Raw genomic sequence first — 18,836 nt, forward strand, 5'->3', positions numbered from 1 at the left:
TTCTGCTTTGAATTTTACTTTCGTCTCTGCCTCATCTCATTGTTATGATGTTCCTTTAAACTCCAGAACTGGTCTAAACCATGGGATATTTAAGTAAGTCCAAATTCATACTTGAATGTATCAATTCTGAATTCATGCAAGTATTTTGGTGAATTAACCTTTAACAAGGTAATTTCCACTATATATTTGTTAGCACATAATATCCACTAAATTGGATATAATTTCTAATATGGGTTAGCTCAAACATTTCAAACTACAATTAACTATTAAGTCTCATCATGGAAACTATTATAAAATGTGTCAAGATGTAGTGAGTACTAGAGTATACATTTGGCCTATCTAATGGCAGGATCCTAAACCTGCAAAAAAGACTTTGTTCACATATCTCAATCTTCACACATACAAGTGAGTAGTTGCTTGCTACTTTACTGAACAATCCCAGGAATAAATCCCAAGAGCATGCAATTGCAATATATCTCTACATTTAAGGATAAACTTTTCCTTCAAAGTTGTCCCTGTTCATACAACCAGTAAAAACAACTCAGGAAACAACTCAAGACAGCAAGTGGATTTTCCTTTTTTGCAAGGAGAATCAAAATACCAAAAAGAAAAGCAGAGCACGTATTCAACTCACCCCCCCCCCCTTTTTTTTTTTTAATTCATACTTACCATCTCAGGGGTAAACGTTTGAGGTATTCTGGTCCAGAACTGCAAACTGAGCAAATGAACGTATAAAACCTAAAAATATATACATATGTATATGTACATGTGTCTGGGTTGTGGGTGTCTGTACACACACACTCTCTTAATGTTTTAAACACCCTAGTTATGAAAAAAAAAAAAGATGAAGTTAAGCAGGCTAGAAACCCAGCCATATGATATTCAAGAGTCCCTTTGTCCTCCACCTTCCTTTATCAACTTCCACGATCTGTGCTGCTACCTACTGGGCCAGATACCAGGTACGTCCTCAATTTTATCCTGGTACCACTGTTTCACACTCCTTTAGAAAGTCCCTCAACCTGTAACTGTATCAATGAAGATGCTCTGTAATGTCCCTACTCCATTCTCTCAAATGCAGAAACCTGTGCACCAGTCTAAGCATTTAAAGGACCCATGCACTCCTGGGTCCTAACTCAGTTCCTTCATACAAACATTCAAGCACAATCAACAGCTAAAAGAAAGTAATAGATTATGAATGAGATACTCCTTGATTCCCTTCTCCAGTTTTCTCTCTCATCTGCTCCAAGTTCCTCTTAAAATGAAAGCACAGACCAGTACTCTTTTTCATTTCCTTTTGTCCCAACTCATCACACACGAAGAGAGGATGTACGTAGTTCCCCTCAGTCTAACTATCCTTCCAGCTTTCTCCAGTTCTCTATACTATTAGTACAGGGAACTACTACTGCACACACACACTGACAACCTGCCTTGAAGCATGGTCCGTGTTGCATGTAAGAGATTAGTCAGCTATACAATGTGAACTTGAAAGCCCTTATCTAATTTATAGGCCTGCTAAAGTGGTCTGCTTTAAAGCTTCCAATCTCCCAGTAGCCAGCACCTACAGTATAATGGACTTCTACACAAAGTGAAGTCAGTAACAGTTTTAATTTAACTGTCCATTGGCTACCCCTCCACCACCCCACGCTCCTTCATTAAACAGAGATGAAGAACTGCATTTTCCTGGCACCTGAACACATACTTTATTTCATATAATCTTCTACACAAAACTCACCCCGTTTTTGGAAAATACTGTTGTATTACAGATGCCTTAATAAAAGCTCATATGTGAGATTCCCTCCACACTTTAACTAAAGACAACCATAAAGTACAGCTTAAGTTTCTTACCTGTCACCAAAAAGCATTGGCTTTTGGAGGCACTGCACACAAGCCTCATGAAACCACTGCTTACATTTGCAGCACTGCAACATCTTTAGATACCAGCTTCACCAACAGAAAGAAAAACAAGATGTGTTACAAAAGTTACTGAAAATTGTTCTTCATTACATTTAAATTAAGTAGCAAGGAATCTTCTGACCCAAACTGATTTTCACAGTTTATACAACAAACAGTCATCTGTAGGAATATTTCTGCAACACTGACTTCCATAATGAATCATTACTAGAAGAGAGTAAACAAGAGTAATAAAAGATAGTCTAGTAAAAGGATGGATTAAGTTATTAAATGATGAAAAAAAATTTAGTTTCCTCTGACAACCACCTTCTAATTCTCGATATTAAGAATTCAGTAACTCCATATAAGCTCCTTCTCACATACTGGATTAGCTTCCTTGTTATTTTCCAAAGGATGGCACAGCCGCATTAAGTCACAAACATTTGTTCTGAGGATTCAACTACTTGAATCCTCAAAATGAACCTCACAGTTTACACTTACAGACACCAGAGTATTTATCTCTAGCTGCTTAAGAAGTCCTCTTCTTGCCTTTCTTGTAAGAAAGTAGCAGCAAAGGACTCTAATGCCATAAGAGGAAAAAAGTCTTTCCCCTGCCAATAATTGCAACCCAGGGTATGTTGTTATGGTAGAATCAGACAGCTGTCTATTCCAACAAAGTTTAATAAACTGATCTCTAGATGCATTTATATTTGTGACAAATGACAGAGCTGAGTTAACATCAGAAAAATACCGCCTAGAATTGCAAGAAAATCAACAAACAACTCCATCCAATCTCAACACATTAACAGTAGCAACGCAAAAAAAAAAATATTCTTGCTTGTTGTAGAATGGACTGTGATGTTATATGATGGTAACACACATAACACACACAATACGATGGACAAAATTAAAACAAACCAAAAGATATGATGGGAGAAGGAAAGCCATTAATAATATATTTCCCATAAGACATTTAAAAAAACCTCAAACATATATATATTAAAAAAAAAAATCAAAATTCCACTTTGCATTGAGTTTAATACCTACACACAATAGAAAGACAAACTAACAAGTTCACGAGTAAAAGTCTACAGGATCAGGGCCAAAGTTTGCAGCTGCATTATGGAGAAAAGTTCTTAATATATTATCTGTTTACTTACTCTCCAGGTCCTCCACAATAGCAGTAACACTGCTGGACATTTGTTTTATGACCTGCATCCCACTCAAGGTCTGTTGCATTATACGGTAACGTTTGTTTCATGACTTGCAGTGCTTTGGCATTTGGTCCTTTCTTAAGCGCACCACCCCTCTGGGCCAAAACAAATACATTAGTTTACAAAACCAATAATATTTCTGAAACTTTCAAATCTTTTAATTTGAAAGTTACAAAAATTTGTCTAAAATCAAGTAAAATACTTTCACCTGTATTTGTTTTAATACTAGCATATTTAAAAATAAATTGAAAGCCAAATGTCACCTATTTCTAAAATAAGTATTAATTCCCAACATATAAAACTTCCATTCAGATCAAAGTTAACAAAAAAGAAATCACTGGAAAAAATGCTATTTCTTTTTGTTTGTTGTTTGTTTCAACTTCAAAAACAAAGTATACATGCAATATGGGATGTATTAAGAAATGTTTTTCTAGAAACACACCTTTGTTGTTGTTGCAAAAACGCACTGTCGACAGAGCCATTTATCATCCGAATCAATCACGCTGGAATCGATATTTGGTGTGTGACACAGCTGATGATAACCTGTATAAAAAAAATGATCAGCCAAAGTGTTATTAAATGGAAAAAAGTAGTTTACACAGAATTTACAATATATAGTTTTAATGCAACTATAAGGTGTTATCCATCATTAATGCCAAAAATCTGATTTAAAAGATTGGTAACATTCAAAATGGTCTTTTAAATTTTCTTAGTGGAAAAAATAAACTTTACTTACAGAACAGGTGTTAGTCACTTTAATGTGGATTATCATTATTCACTGAGCTGTTAATAGCCACTAAGGGCTATAAAATTTAAAATCAGTTGAGCAGTCAGTCATAGCCAGGCAAATATCCTCCTTCATGAAACAAATCAAAACGCCTTTTAAAATGCAATAAATAAAAAAAAATCTAGTTACCTTGCCCACATTTATCACATATAACCATTTCATTTGGTGCTTCTGAATACTCTTCCTGACATATTGTACAGACCATTTCCCCACTTTCAGTGGCTCCTAGACAAAGACGAAAGCGTGATTTTTTTCAGATTACATCTGCAGTTGGAATAGTTATCACTTGTATGGCTTGTTTTCATAATTTCAGTTACAGATTCACGCATTTTAGAAACATACCGTTACAGAGTCTAACTTCCTAACAAAAATTAATTCAAACATTTTGTACAGACTGTATATGTTACAAATATTTATATCACTTATCATAGGCTACCAGATATTTACAGGCTATATATTGCCTATTTACTACGCAGTCCTTAAGATCAACAATAAAAATTAAATAACTGAATAAAGAATGTAAATGCAGGCTAAAAAATATGTATAAACAAATCCTATCCAATAGTACTGATAGATATGTTTTATCCTATCTGATAGTCAGCTCAGATATGTTTTGTATTTACAGTAGTTTGTGCTTCTTTTCATGTAAATAAATGCATACTTTGGTGCACATCTTTGACAGATCTGCCCCAGATGCTTTAATATTAAACTCCAACATTCTTAGGAATTACTTCTTATACATATCTGCAAGCATAAAAAAAAGCACACAGTAACAGTAGAGGTAAGAAAAAAAAGTTAGCTTGCAAACTGGAAACAAAGCTACATTTTGCTCCAATTATACCATGTATCAATGTAAAAAAATCTGAATTTAAAATACAAGTTATTTAATCTACATGTTATCACACTCATGCACTAAAGTTTGATAGTTACGATAAATGAATCAAAGATCATAAACTAGTACTATACAGAAGCAGAAGAACACTATTTTAAAAGCTTCTCAGAAATAAAAGTTGATTTTTTGCTATTATGAATACAAAGCTTCTCCTATCAGCAGATAAAGCGTTTAAACATCAAGAATCAGCGAGAGCCAAATCAGATTTCCATTGCCTTTATGATACAGAAATTGTAACTAATTTTCAGAAAAAATTATCACTGAAATTGTCATCCATGTTTCATTAGCATTAGATTATCAAAATACTAGCTACTCCTCAAATATCTGAAAAACTCAAAGCTAATATACAATAGATGTCTCACTTGATAATTGCACATTTCTTTATATCACATGAATACTCCAAAATCTGTAATGGTTTCTTATGTGAAACAGTTATGGTGTTACTTTTAAATGTGAAAACTCCATTCAAACCTAGGATTTTCCAGTCTTTGGTTTCTTTCCACATCATGTTGTTTCAACTGAAAACAATAGGAGGACATAAGCTTGGTGTAAATTAGGGCCTGGAGTTTTCTGTTAAGACAGAGTATTATACTCTATCCCCATCCAAATAAACTCAAATATGATCATTTTTAGAAGTGTTCTCCCCTCCCTGCATATAGTTATGTCAAAACAAAAACTAACTGCAATGATAAAGAGTTGTTTGATTTTTTTTTTTTTTAATTTGCCTAATTCATGATCCTGGGTCACATTAGATTATTTGCTCTTTAGGACACAAGAATATAATGTAATAATTTATTTTAACAGATATAGTAATCTAAACAAATAAAATACCAAACAATGACTACTTCACTGAAGTTCTTGCCTGTTTGTATGTCCTTCCAGAGAACCCAGGATTTGGAACTGTCTTCAAATATAATGAAGCAGTTCTGTTTCAGTTTGTTTATCTGAAAAACAATAATCCAGCGGAAGCCATGAGTAAAAGGACTAAACAGAAGAATGTATTTAATATTGAAGTGAGACAATAATACTGTAAGATTTAACCAACATATGATACTGTAAAACTCCAATGAAGTTAAAAAATTGTTTACCTTTTTGATAGTTCCAAGATAAAACAAGCCATCTGACCATCTAGCTAGGACATCCTGACCTTCTTCAAATTTACACAGTGGCTTTTTGGCTTTCTGTCCATCACGTAACGACAGCTTGGTCAGAGATGCTGAGGTCTTATGGCTTCGACGTAAAGGAGACCGCTTATGGACCAGTGAATTACCCACCGCTGTAGAGTCTCTAAAGAAAGGGAAGCAAGAGAAAAGGTAATCAGAATTAGGTTAAAGTAAGAAACCATATATTTTAAATATTAATATGATTCGCAGCTAGAACTTACTTAGCTAACTCCAGAACTTCAGGTATCTAAAAACCTGGTCATGTTTTCAGACTTTACACACCTTTAGTAGCACTGCCTCTGCTACTATAAGAGTCTACAAAATTTGAAAGAGACAAGTTTATATACAGAAAAATCTTCTATAAGAATCAACTAATGTAAATGAGGATGGGGAGACAAACTTTCCAGCTCAGAGACTCTTTATAAAGTCAGAAGCATCAAAGAATGCATCAAACACTCAATACAAGATTACTTATGCAAAACATGAGTCGGTCACTGACAGTTTTCTAAAATTCCAAGGAAGTTAAAAAGGTCCCAAGCCATTTCTAACTAAATTACCTTGGTAGGGAGAGTAGTAGTCAACGATTAACATGGTACTCAGCAGTTAGTTACTCAGAATAAAAAACAAACCCCAACCCACACACACCAAAAACATGGAGGAGGGGAGAGAAAGAAATCAGGTTGAGCACTATGCTAACTCAAGGTCTATACTAACTCAGGTACCTCCAATGCAGCATCATGCTTTCCCACTAAGCATAGCTGTAGAGGTTTCCACCACAGGAATAATTTCTACATGTTAAGTTTCTAATGAAAATTAAATTTTCCTCTGTTAGAATCAGAAAGGAAAATAACAACGAAGGAAAAACAGAAGATCTTGCAACTTTTCTTCAGACATGAAACTCAAAATGATAAATTACTTGAATCAATAATAATTTTTTCCTTATACAATTCCACAATACATAGCCTACTTATATGTAAGTATATATGTGTGAATATGCTTTTATGTCAGACTAGCTACCAAACACTACACTCCAAGTAAAGGAGTAAAATATAGAAAGTTATAAAATAGGGCCAGATAATGCACAAGGAAGAATCTTCATAAGTAATAGGCAGAATTTGAGACTATAAAACAAAGTTACCATTCCTATATCCTAATGTATTTTCTCTTTAGAAACTAAACGTATAACTAAGACGTAAACACAAGGACAGATCAGGGAGTTAAATAGGATAGAGTCAATTGAAAGAGCAAAGTTTCACCTCACTCAAGATAGCTTAGGTACATTATCAGCACCAGAAACATTTGAATCAAAGCACCAACAAAACCAGTAAATGAATCAGTGTCCTATATAGTTTGATGAGAATTACTATTTACATGTTAGAGATGTTACTCTAAAGTTTCAGAGACAAGGGAATCCCTTCTCCCTAAAAAGTTTACTATTTACATTCAATATGAAAATAAAACTAGAATTATAATGGCTTAAAACATCAGTAATATGCAAAAATGCAAAAGTTAATCTTCCAGAGAGCAATCAACTTTTTTTTGTACTAAACAGTTTAAACTAAGAAGGTTAGACACAAGAAAATTAGACAGCTGTTTTAAGCATATTATAATCAGTGTAAGTCTAAACAATGACATGACACTAAGAACAGCCTTAATGGGCCAGACAAGTGTTCCACCTAGCCCAATAACTCTGGCATCCTCATGCACAACTAGGTCACCAGTTTAAGTCCTGCCTGATCCCAATTACAAAAATATTCAGACAGGTGACTAGGGAAGACCAGAGGAACAGACAAAACTTAGAATAGCGCTCCTCTCCCAGATATTCTCTAGGTCTCTTACAGGTTGTGGATCCAAAAGTCTCAAGCAGTAATGTCTGGGGTTTTTTTAGTCCTTAATGGAATTTTCTTCTGCAAGTTTTCCTAAGTGTTTTGTTGAATCTGTAAAACAGCACTTCTTTTGGCTTGTTTCACAGCTAGCACCTCGTCACTTCATTTGATGCCATTCATCATTGCATCAGAAAACTAAACTGTCTTTTCCATCTTCTCCCTTCATGCCCTAGTAATGATGTTTAGACCCACTCAGCCATATTTCCCAGATGAAGAATCCTACCAATTCTGCTGCTTCTCACAATTCTCTGCTGCTTTAAAGTTACCGCTGCTTTTCCCCAGTTCTACTCTAACCTCTCATAAATGGGACAGGATGCATGCAGCATTCAAAATAAGTTTACAGTAACAGGCAGCATGGCCACCCAGGCCATTTTTTATTCTTTGCTCCTTTCCAACTAATAACATTTGTAGCCTTTCCCCACCACCACTGCAATCAGGCATTGAGTTAAAAATTTCGAAGAGTGATTAGAAACTGCAGATTCTCATTCTAACTTCTCCCAGACTATTGTTTGTCCTCCCACTGTATATTACTTCTGTTTGCACCGGATTTCATTTGCCACTTCATTATCCAGTCACTCAGTAGCTTGAAGTCCTTTTACACTTTCTACATTATTCTGAATAACCCTTAGAATATTTCACCATCTAAACTTACCGTCTTTTGTACATCACTGCAAGATTTTGCCCCTTATCTTGTACAGTGGCTTAAATTTTTGCAAGGCTCTCTGAAGCAGGGCTCCAGCCCCTAACACTTGTTGCAACCACATTCTACCCTCTCTTTTGTATCTGTATAACCATTTACACACCCAAGTATCAAACAGGCTCAGAAACAAATGTGTCTAAGTCAGCCAGTCAAGAGAGGTAAAAAAAGGTTTTACCTTCATCAGTTCCCCAAACTTTTCTGACCACACACACATCCAACTTAGCACAAGGCAAGCAACATTCAAAGGGTAGGCAAGGCTTGATCAAAACAGCCTAGAAATAGTTGTGAAACTGTAACTTGGTCTCAGCCAATAATTCTTTTCTTGGAAAGAACTCATCATTACAAAGTATTTAGATACTTCAAATTACATCTATGAACTTGATTTAGCATATTAAAGAGGTCAGTAAGTCACCATGTGTAGTTCAAAGCACCTAAAGCAAATTCACTAGTGTACCTTGAAACAGTTTAACAAGTGTTTTGACAGGACTACTCTCTTCTAGAGGTTCAAAGATTTTCTTTCCAGCTTTTTATCTGGTTTGATTTAAGATACTAGAGAAAGCAGCTAAAAGGCAGGAATGTTGGCTCTTCTTTTCCAGTACTTGAAAAAAGGTGTGAAAGACCTTGTACAGAATAAGCAAAAAGACAACCAATTAATTTATTATACATAACCTAGTACAGATTTCCATTTAAAAAATCATCAGCTATTTTTATGAGTTTTATATGAAAAAAAGTCTTCAAAAGCATATGACGTACTTTTAAGTACAGAAGTTAGTCCCGTAAGTCCATTCAAATTATAACAAAATGTGTTGTGCATCATTTTCTGGCACAAAGCACTTAAGTAAGTCTATACATTGAGTTACACAGCAGCGTAAATTCACAATAGCTACTTCAGACACTGAAGGATCTTGACACACAGTAAAGGTCTGAGCCAATAAAGCAGACACTTCTCCATTGTCCACATTGCTCTCTTTGTGGGAGATAGCACTGCTGAAGTGATGACTAAACAGCTCGTGAAGTAGCTCCTGCTGTGGCAGTTTATGGTTTATCTAACACAGACCGAAAATAGGGTTAGTTATCACAATAGGCTGACACTTGGAGCTAGCTTAACAGTTGCTTTCCACATGGATAAGAAATTTGTCTTCAGGGAAACGTTCCCTCAATGTTTTTGATGGAGATTAAGTGGGAAGAGCTACTGTTTTAATAAGTTGACTTTAGTTAGCAAGCCATAAGTTACTTAAAGTAGGTGTCTCTGAAGTGCCTTCTGGAAACACAGCACAAGAAATCCAGTGCAGACTAGCGTAAAAACTACATGCCTAAAGTGTTAATAACTTTCTCATCTGTCTTGCCACAGCTCGCTCTGCTGTAGTAGAGTACCAAAAAGTCACACCAACCATTAAAATAAAATTTCTGTTGTAAGTTAAGTGAAAATGCAAACTGAGGTTAACTTCTTGCTTGCCAATTTTAAAATTAATTTAGAGGTTCCACATTTTCCGGAAACTTGCTTTCAAGTCTTCCCTGAGGTTAGCTCCATAGCACCTTCCTACCACACCATTTACAGTTACTAACAAAATTGGTAACCTTTAAGTAACCATTTCCCCACCATCTTAAAAAATTCTCCAAGAACTTCTCATTGCAAAATATCCAACAGATGTCTTGTTTTTCAGAAAAACTTATCCAATATAAAAATCTCTCTCATTTAACTTGCACAACTAAGCTACACTGCACATCAGACAGCATGTTCAATCTACCTTGGCTTTACATCCTTTACTCAATACTGAATACGTTGTGGCTGTACTCTTACTCAGGCACTTAAAATGCAAAGAAAGTACTTACGTGCCCATACAATCCTTCAGAAGTTAGTGGGGGAGGTCAGTAAAATGTGTCTGCATGTTGAAATACACTTCAAAAAAGAAGTACACTTTCACCATTTCTTGAGAAGTTGATCTCATGAAGTACTGAAAATGCTCATTGATTTTTCACCTCAGGGTCTAGATCATAACCATAGATATTTTCAAGCAAGACAGGCAGAAGACCTTCTATTCATCTATTTAATGAATTAGTTTATAATATGCTGCAGCAGCAGGAGATAGCTGTCATTATTTGTCAACAGGAATGGCAAACTCCCTCGGAACGCAAGCTACCTAAATCAGTCTGAGTTGTGAACCATGACAACTTAAGATGCATAGCATTGTATTTATGAAAATCAAAATTAGATTTCTGTTAGTTTTAACTAGTTTGCAACCCTTTCTAACCTCTTTATTAGAGGTTAGAAAATGTCAATGTTCATTTGGTGCCTCTGACTCCTGTATCTCCACAGCAATCCTACAGAATGAAGAAGCAGAAAAGTTAGGGAAAAAGATGCGAGGAGGCTGGAGGATTAAAAAGACTGAGCACTCTCCCTCTTATTTCCAAGCATCTTTTTCCTCAGCAGCACTGCCAGGTTAAGGTCATTCATACTCCCGTACTCCTTCAGTTGTAACAACTGCTGTGAAGCAACTCCTGTTAAGAAAAACTCCCCGACAGAGTCTTTTTTTTTTCAGCCATCTCAGTTCACCAACTTGTTTCACAGAATGGTTTGTCAGCACAACAGACCAAATACAAACAAGCAACTTGGGACACAAACTCCCTCAACTGGCACTGCCAGACTGCATGACTGAACTATAGACAGTTTCACTGACAATCCATGAAATATCAGGAAATTTCCTCCAGAAGGGCTGTGTGATTCACAAATACTGCAACAGTAACAGATAGCTACCCTATGAGTACAGATAGTTTTTTGAAGCCAATTTAAAGATACTAAATTTCAACAACTAAGTGCCCAAAGCATATTAAGAGAAAACTTTAATCCACCAAGACAACTCATGAAAGTGGGACCTACAGATAATTCATTTAGTCCCAGGAAATACAAATCGCACTGAAGGGATGATGAGTTTAGAGAGCCCAGCAGATTGAGCAGAAGGGAATTCAGACTAGAAATCACAGACACAGCATATCCTACTAAGACAACTCACATAGGTTTAGGATCTCTCTCAAAACTGGAAGATGTGGTATCACATAGGTTCTTTCACTAGATCTTCCTCTCCTATGATAACTAGAGATAATCAGTTTAAGTTCTGAAAGTGTGACATTACTGCTGATTAATCGCAATTGTTGTGTCTGAAGTTACAGACAAACTACACTTTTATTAAACTCTAAAGAAAACTGAACTATGAAGAAGGGTTGTAAAATACCAGCAGTCTGTTCTGCTCTCCTTAAAACAGGACAGTTAACATCTCACAGGGAATGGGGGGTGGAGGTCTATCCAAGGGCTCAGAACACACAAAACTGAGTGCAGTTTCACACGTGGCTTATCCAATACAGCAGCTTGCTCCTCTCCCACCAGCTCTGGAATGACAAGCTGACCTTTCCATAAGCTTTCTATTCAGTTTTCTTTCCCTTAGTATGGATTAATTTTCTGGTATTTTAAACAAATTAAAGCGCCCTACAGAAAGGTCTGGTGACTAGACAAGCCAGGTAAGCAGCAAGCACTCACAGCCAGAAGGCAGCAGAAAAGCAAAATGAATCTTTTCCAAGAGCCACAATTTTAGCTGGTTTACCCAGCACCACATAACCAAGCCCAAGCCATGTTTCCAACGTAGCTGCTAACCTGTGACTGGGATCCAGTACCTCTGTTAGCAGCTGGAGAAATGCTGGATCCCAGCCACATGTTTTTTCCCATCTTCCTTGCATCTTCTCTACCATTTATGAGATCTCATGCCAAAATCATCTGTTCACTGTGTCAACCATACCTCCCTCCCCAAATAAAAAGATTCTGCTGGGCCAAGACAGACAGACAGACTTAAGAGGATACTTCCTCCGCCCCAACCCAGGCCCAAACTTAGGATCAGTCTGATTCAAAAAAACCAGAAGTTTCACTTTGCTTTTCATAATGGCAACTTTGTTGCAACAGTCACTGTTCCAATTATACATTAACAGACTATTATATTAGTAAATTGCCATGAATTTCTTTCAAGCAGAGGATCCAGTACAAATCTAGATTACAGTCTAACCTTTTATGCTACTTCATGTAGCCAAACGAATATTGAGCTTCCAATGTGCCATGTCATAGAACATCAACAAGATATACTTTGAGCCCCTTATCTTTGCACTATTTTGTATTCTGGTACAATCAAAAGCCTAAGCCACATCAACAGTACAGAAGAATAAAGGGACTCTAACCTAGGCATCCCTCAGTCTAGAAAAGCAAAGAGTAATGGTTGGGAGTAAGAAATACATTCTCAAAATTATTTTCAATTTTTACAGTTGTTTAGGATAATAGAATAATTCAGGTTAGAAAGGATCTCAGGAGTTCTCTGGTCCTGCTCAGTGTAGCATCAGCCATGAGGCCAGACCAGGTGGCTTTATCCAGTCAGCCCTTGAAAGCCTCCAGTGATGAAGGCCACGCAACCACCCTGGGGCCCCTGTTCCACTGCTGAACTGTCCTCATGGGACACACACACACACACACACACAATTCCCCCACATACCCATCAGAATCTCCCTTATTTCTACATGTGTGTTACCTCTTGTCCTCCTGCCATGCACTACTGTGAAGAGACTAATTCCATCTCGTTAATCTTCTCACAGGAGCTGGAAGGCTGCTGTTAGGCCTCCCTGAAGCCTTTTATTCTCCAGGCTGAATGAGCCTGGTTCCCTCAGCCCCCTCTCATAGGGCAAGCGCTCCAGTCCCCAACTGTCTTGGTGGCCCTCCACCAAACTAGTCTAGTTTGATGTCTTTCTTGCACTGGGAGTACCAAAACACAGTATCCTAGATGCCATCCAGCAAGTTCTGTGTAGAAGGAAATAATCACTTCCCCTCAATCTTCTGGCTAAACTTCTTTCTATCTGCAACAGATTCATAGACCTAACTGCTAATCAGCTGAATGGGCTGCAGGGACTCACTTAGTTCTTATTACCACTTTTTTTTTTTTTAGAAGCGGAACTTACTACTTTTGCCAGGTAATGTGATGGACACACTTTTGAAAGCATAGAGCTACTTAAAAAACACACTAATGAAAAGATGTTCTGTGATTACTAGGGAGTTCTTTAAAAGAGTCCAACCAGACAGAATAATTCAGAGCAAAAATCATAGCCAAAAATGTAAGGCTCTTTCAAAGGATTAAAAAAAAAAACCAACAACAACAACCCTATTGGGATAGAAATGTATTGCATGAAAATCACATATGATCATGATGGGTGGTATTATGGTTGACTGGGTAGAGCTGAGAAGTAAACAAGTTACAATTTCTCATCTTGCTGACAAGGAGCAGCTTATATAGAGTGGTTGCCCTGAAATCACTGATAGGACAAAGTTTTTTTGCCTTAAATGATACTTTAACTTCTATCCATGATGGATTTGTTAAGCATTGCTTCCTTGAGTGGCCTGTGAATTGGCTTGCTGCACATGTTTAAACAAACATGAACTTGACTCATGGAGGCCCATGGGACCAGACAGGCTGCTTTCAAGAGCACAAAGATAACTGTGTGATGTTCTCATGGGGCTGTTCTTTATCATTATAGGCTGTGGAGAACAGGGGTAATTCATAATGATTAGAGAATGGCAAATGTTACACCTATCTTCAGAATGGGCCAAAAGTTCAACCCAGGGAACCACACGCTGGTTAGCCTCACTTTGGTTGCTAGGGAAGTCATGGAGTAAGTCTTCCTGGAAGATATTTTTGGACACATGGAAAAGTGGTGACTAGCAACAGTCAGCATATATTTACCAAGGATAAATCATGGCCTGACCAACCTGGCCACCTTCTGTGTTAAAAATGGCAGGATTTGTGGATGAGGGGAAAGGAGTGGGTGTCACTTACCTCAACTTCAGCCAGGCTGAAGGCAGTGGCTGACAGGAACCTCATGAAAGTCAACAGAGACAAAAGTGAAGTCCTGCATCTGAAGGAAGAATTCCAGGCTAAGATTGGCTGGGGGTCTGACAGACGGAAAGTAGAATATGAGCCAACACTGTGTCCTCTGAGCAAAGGCAAGCGGTATCCTGGGCTATACTAAGAGGAACAGAACCAGAAGATTGAGGGAAAGTGATTATTTCCTTCTACACAGAACTTGTTAGATGTTCTGTGAAAGGCATCAAACCAGACGAGTTTGGTGGAGGGCCACCAAGACAGTTGGGGACTGGAGCGCTTGCCCTATGATAGGAGGCTGAGGGAACCAGGCTCATTCAGCCTGGAGAATAAAAGGCTTCAGGGAGGCCTAACAGCAGCCTTCCAGCTCCTGTGAGAAGATTAACGAGATGGAATTAGTCTCTTCACAGTAGTGCATGGCAGGAGGACAAGAGGTAACACACACGTAGAAATAAGGGAGATTCTGATGGGTATGTGGGGGAATTGTGTTCCCCCCCCCCCCCCATGAGGACAGTTCAGCAGTGGAACAGGGGCCCCAGGGTGGTTGCGTGGCCTTCATCACTGGAGGCTTTCAAGGGCTGACTGGATAAAGCCACCTGGTCTGGCCTCATGGCTGATGCTACACTGAGCAGGACCAGAGAACTCCTGAGATCCTTTCTAACCCGAGTCATCTTTTGACCCTGTGAATTATGACAGTCCTTAATAAGACTGACTCATACTATTAAAAAGAGGTAGCCACCAGGATAAGTGCATTCTCATGTCCATAATACTACAGTCATTTGTGATTTCAGTTTTATTTGCTCACATTCTCCCCCAAGAAATTATAAGTAACTAGAAGTGTTTTAATTCTATTTGATACGCAAAGTGAAAGTATTAGTCTTTAAAAGATCATTACAGAATAACATATTTCCCTACATATTTAGGAGGTAGGGAAATAGGGTAGAGCAGTCCTGTACTGTAATAGCCATTTGTTTGGGACTGATCCTGTGTTTGTACACAAAGAGAAGTGGCAGAAGGTAGTATCAGGGAGAGAACAATGGTATCGGGTTGCAACACACCTTTTCAGATCAGATCTTCCCTTAATTGTATATTTAGACCTCCTTGAACACAGCAACTGCCTTTTGGGTTTCTACAGTATCCAAATACAGGATGCCCAGCACCATACCTAAGGGACTGTAGTATGAGCATGCACCCAAGCAGTGAAGGAGATAACAGACAACATGCTGACTTGCACTAGGGGGAGGGGAGGGAGAAAAAGGATTTCAGAGGTGATCAAAACCCCATGAAGATTAATTTCCTTCTTTAAGGCGAGTCTACAAGAACAGCAACCTTCATAAGCACTCCACAGAAAGAAATTAAAAATAAAGAAATTAAAAACACAAATAAGGTGTTGTTATCCTCCAAGATATTTAGTGAATGAAATATGTCCAGACTCATCAGGAATGCTCTCATCATTAGCTCTCTTCCTCTCAAAGAAGATTAAGCCCCTTGATTTCACTCCTCCATAGAGATTCTACCCTCTAGGAAGAGGCCATCAGCTTGAAATCTAGATTATTCAAAGTGTAAATTCAACTAGTTTCAGTGCTTTCAGTAACAGGTATCACCCTGCCCAAGGACCCTCCAGCAATACCTGTGGTTTTACAACTCTTCTCCTGGTGTGTTTTACTCGAAGACACACTTCCCCTCCATTTCCTGCAAGGAAGGCCTGTAAAGAAGGTGAAACCAACTCTGCAGCAAACTCAGAGGTCAATCACACAAAAAATACTGTCAGTTCACAAACTAAGAGAAGATTCATATTAGCTTCTAGTCACACATGTTTCTTCCCTCCGCAAGCTTTCTCCTCCACAACTAGCATGAGGAACACAAAATATGCTTTAAAGCAATTTTAGGTGCCTCTAATACTATATTCATCCACATCTATCTCCAGGGAATACAGAAGTCCACTCTCTACTAGGAAATGAACTGCAGCTTATTTGTTACAGCTGCTCTTCTCATACACTTCACCTGATCTCCTAATGCAGGGAAGGACAAACATAACTGTATCCAAGGCCAGCCTTGATACTAACTACCAGTGCATATGTCTTTCAGCTATTTAAAAAAATATATATCTCAACAACTAGCCATGGTAACTAGCCATATTAAGCCAACTTGTGAGAAGCAACCTACATCTGATTTAAAATTCCTCCCAGAGCAGAAAAGACAAGCTTTTGAGAAGCCACACATCTATATTCGATAAAACAAGAGTTACCTGTGGAAAACATTACTACATTACACTCTCAGTATAGACCCACATTTCACCAGCTTGTAGCTCCTTGCAAAGATCCTTCTCAGCTTCACTACTTTATTAGATGCCTTCTTTCCTATTTTCAATCTTTATTTTCCCTTATTCTCTTTCCACTAAAAAGCTATGAACCAATTAACCTGTATTCTAATACTATAGGAACTGAGATTTTTTTTCTTCTTTTAATCTCAAATGCTTTCAAATTGATTGTGATTTGAGTTCTCAAAAAAGGGACAAACATTAACTTGTTAACTTTTACCAACCTGATTACAGACAAAAAAAACCACCAAAAAACCAAGGGAAACTGTTTTCTTATTATCGCATGCTTTTGACTGTTTAGGACACTGGTCACTTTCCCTTACACTAAGTCAGGAGAAAATCATGCTATTATCCATTACTATGTTTGGCCTTTTAAAGTCATGAGCAGGGCCTAACTATCAGAAATTCAAGAAACAAGCATAATGCTACACTGCTTTCCTCACAGGCCCTTTCATTTAATTATGCAGGCCCTCTCCTTGAATAGCATCCAGATACTTCATGGGTGGATGCTAACACCTAGTATTTCAACACAAATATCAGTGTCCAGAGCATCCAACACAGTACCATATTGTTCTCTTTGACTAACAAAAGTATCAACCCATTCTTCCCACATAATTCAAATACCGAAGAAAAGAAAATGTGTTATTGCGCATCCTTTCAGCCAGCGACAGTTACCATATTTTAGAGGACTGAAAATGTAAGCTTCTAAGCACATTCAAATCGTCTAGCTTGACAGAGACTAAGAGGTGAGGCGTTGCAAACAAAAAAAGAAACCAAAAACAAAGTTACCAGCGAACACCACCACCTCTTTTGTGCTGCTCTCTTCGCACTCGAGCAAATGCAGCCTATTCGGCAATATCCTTAAACTAGAAGATAAAAATAGAGCTGGCGCAAGCCTAACCGCAACCTCACCGCTGCAGCACCTCCACGGACCCCGTTAGATGGTCTGCCTCCGTTCCCTTTGTTTTGGTCACTGAAGAGCACCACTGACCCCTTACTTGCTTGCCAGCGTCCGCCTCGGAGGGAGCTTCCTCCCCCTCCCCCAAAGGCCTCCGGGGCCCCCCGCGCCGGAGCGGGGCCCCTCGCACCCCCTCCCCGACGGGCGGCGCGGCCGCGGCGGGGGGGTGGGATGCGGCACCAGCGGCCCGAGCTGCGGGGCGCGCCCGCCCCCCCTCCCCGCGCTGTCCCCCCCCCTCCCCCCCGCGCGGGGCCCGGCCGCCCCTCCCTCCGTCCCTCTACCGCCCCGCCGCCGCCGCGGCCCGCCCCCCCACCCCTCACCTCATTCGGTCTCTCCAGTGGTGCCAACCGCCTCATACAGGGAAATCGGCGAGCTCAGGAGCCTCCCCCCGGCGCCCCGGTGCGGCCGGGCCCTCGGTGCGCAGCGGGACCCCCCCGAGCACGGACCCCGCGGCGCAGCGGAGGAAAGGCAGCGGGGGAGGGGTCAGACCCGCTTCACAGACAGCCCGGCTCCACCGTAGCCCCTCGCCATTTTTGTTTCCCGCGGAGGAGAAGCTGGTGCATTCTGGGAGCACAAAGGGCCTCGGCCCCGCCCCAGCGGGCCCCGCCTGCGCCGACAGGCAGCTCCTGGGCCAGGGGGCGGGGAGGAAGAGCGCCGCGGCGGAAGGACACAGGTGAAGTCGAACCTTTGCCGCTGGTGAACAAAGAGGGACTACTTTAGGCGTGCTTGCCGAAGGAGAGATTCCTGCCCGCCGCCCGGGACTCGTTGCGGCAGTGCCGAGGGGTGCGCGCCGCCCCGCCAGCCGCCGTCTATTGTTCCCTGCCGCACCTGCGGGGACGCGGCCCGGGCCTGGGCCCGGGCAGCGCCGCCCGCCCCGCCGTACCCACCGCCCGGGGGTACCCCGCCCGGGCTTGGGGCCGCGGTGCAGCACCCCCCATCGGTGGGGCTCGGCCTTGGCCTCTGGAATGATCCAGGGCGGGCAGGAGGGGAGCCCGGCTTCGTGCCCGGGTGGCCGGCGAGGTGAGGCCTGGCCCACGTCCGGCCCAGGTACCGGAGGCTGCTGCGGCCAGTTCGTTGGTACCAAGGGCACGGGGCAGCGGGCTGGACAGAGTGCTCCTTTGCG

General features: G+C 40.0%; 1 protein-coding gene across 2 annotated transcripts in view; it reads right to left on the reverse strand.

Moving 5' to 3' along the window:
- MTF2 (metal response element binding transcription factor 2) overlaps window positions 1-18,279 on the reverse strand; it is a 29,691-nt gene extending 11,412 nt beyond the window's left edge. The window contains exons 1-8 of one of the 2 annotated variants that reach the window (XM_075508361.1): window positions 18,034-18,279; window positions 5,872-6,070; window positions 5,646-5,727; window positions 4,021-4,116; window positions 3,547-3,647; window positions 3,051-3,199; window positions 1,846-1,941; window positions 670-738 (exon numbers count right to left, since the gene is read on the reverse strand). In XM_075508361.1, coding sequence (XP_075364476.1) covers window positions 670-738; window positions 1,846-1,941; window positions 3,051-3,199; window positions 3,547-3,647; window positions 4,021-4,116; window positions 5,646-5,727; window positions 5,872-6,070; window positions 18,034-18,038 — 797 coding nt within the window. In that variant the 5' untranslated portion in view covers window positions 18,039-18,279. Of the gene's footprint in view, window positions 1-669; window positions 739-1,845; window positions 1,942-3,050; window positions 3,200-3,546; window positions 3,648-4,020; window positions 4,117-5,614; window positions 5,730-5,871; window positions 6,071-18,033 lie in introns of those variants that run through there. The other variant, XM_075508362.1, reaches the window with a different exon arrangement.
- Window positions 18,280-18,836: the final 557 nt, after the last annotated feature.

The sequence above is a fragment of the Mycteria americana genome, chromosome 7 (genome assembly GCF_035582795.1).
Source record: "Mycteria americana isolate JAX WOST 10 ecotype Jacksonville Zoo and Gardens chromosome 7, USCA_MyAme_1.0, whole genome shotgun sequence".
Lineage (NCBI taxonomy): Eukaryota > Metazoa > Chordata > Aves > Ciconiiformes > Ciconiidae > Mycteria > Mycteria americana.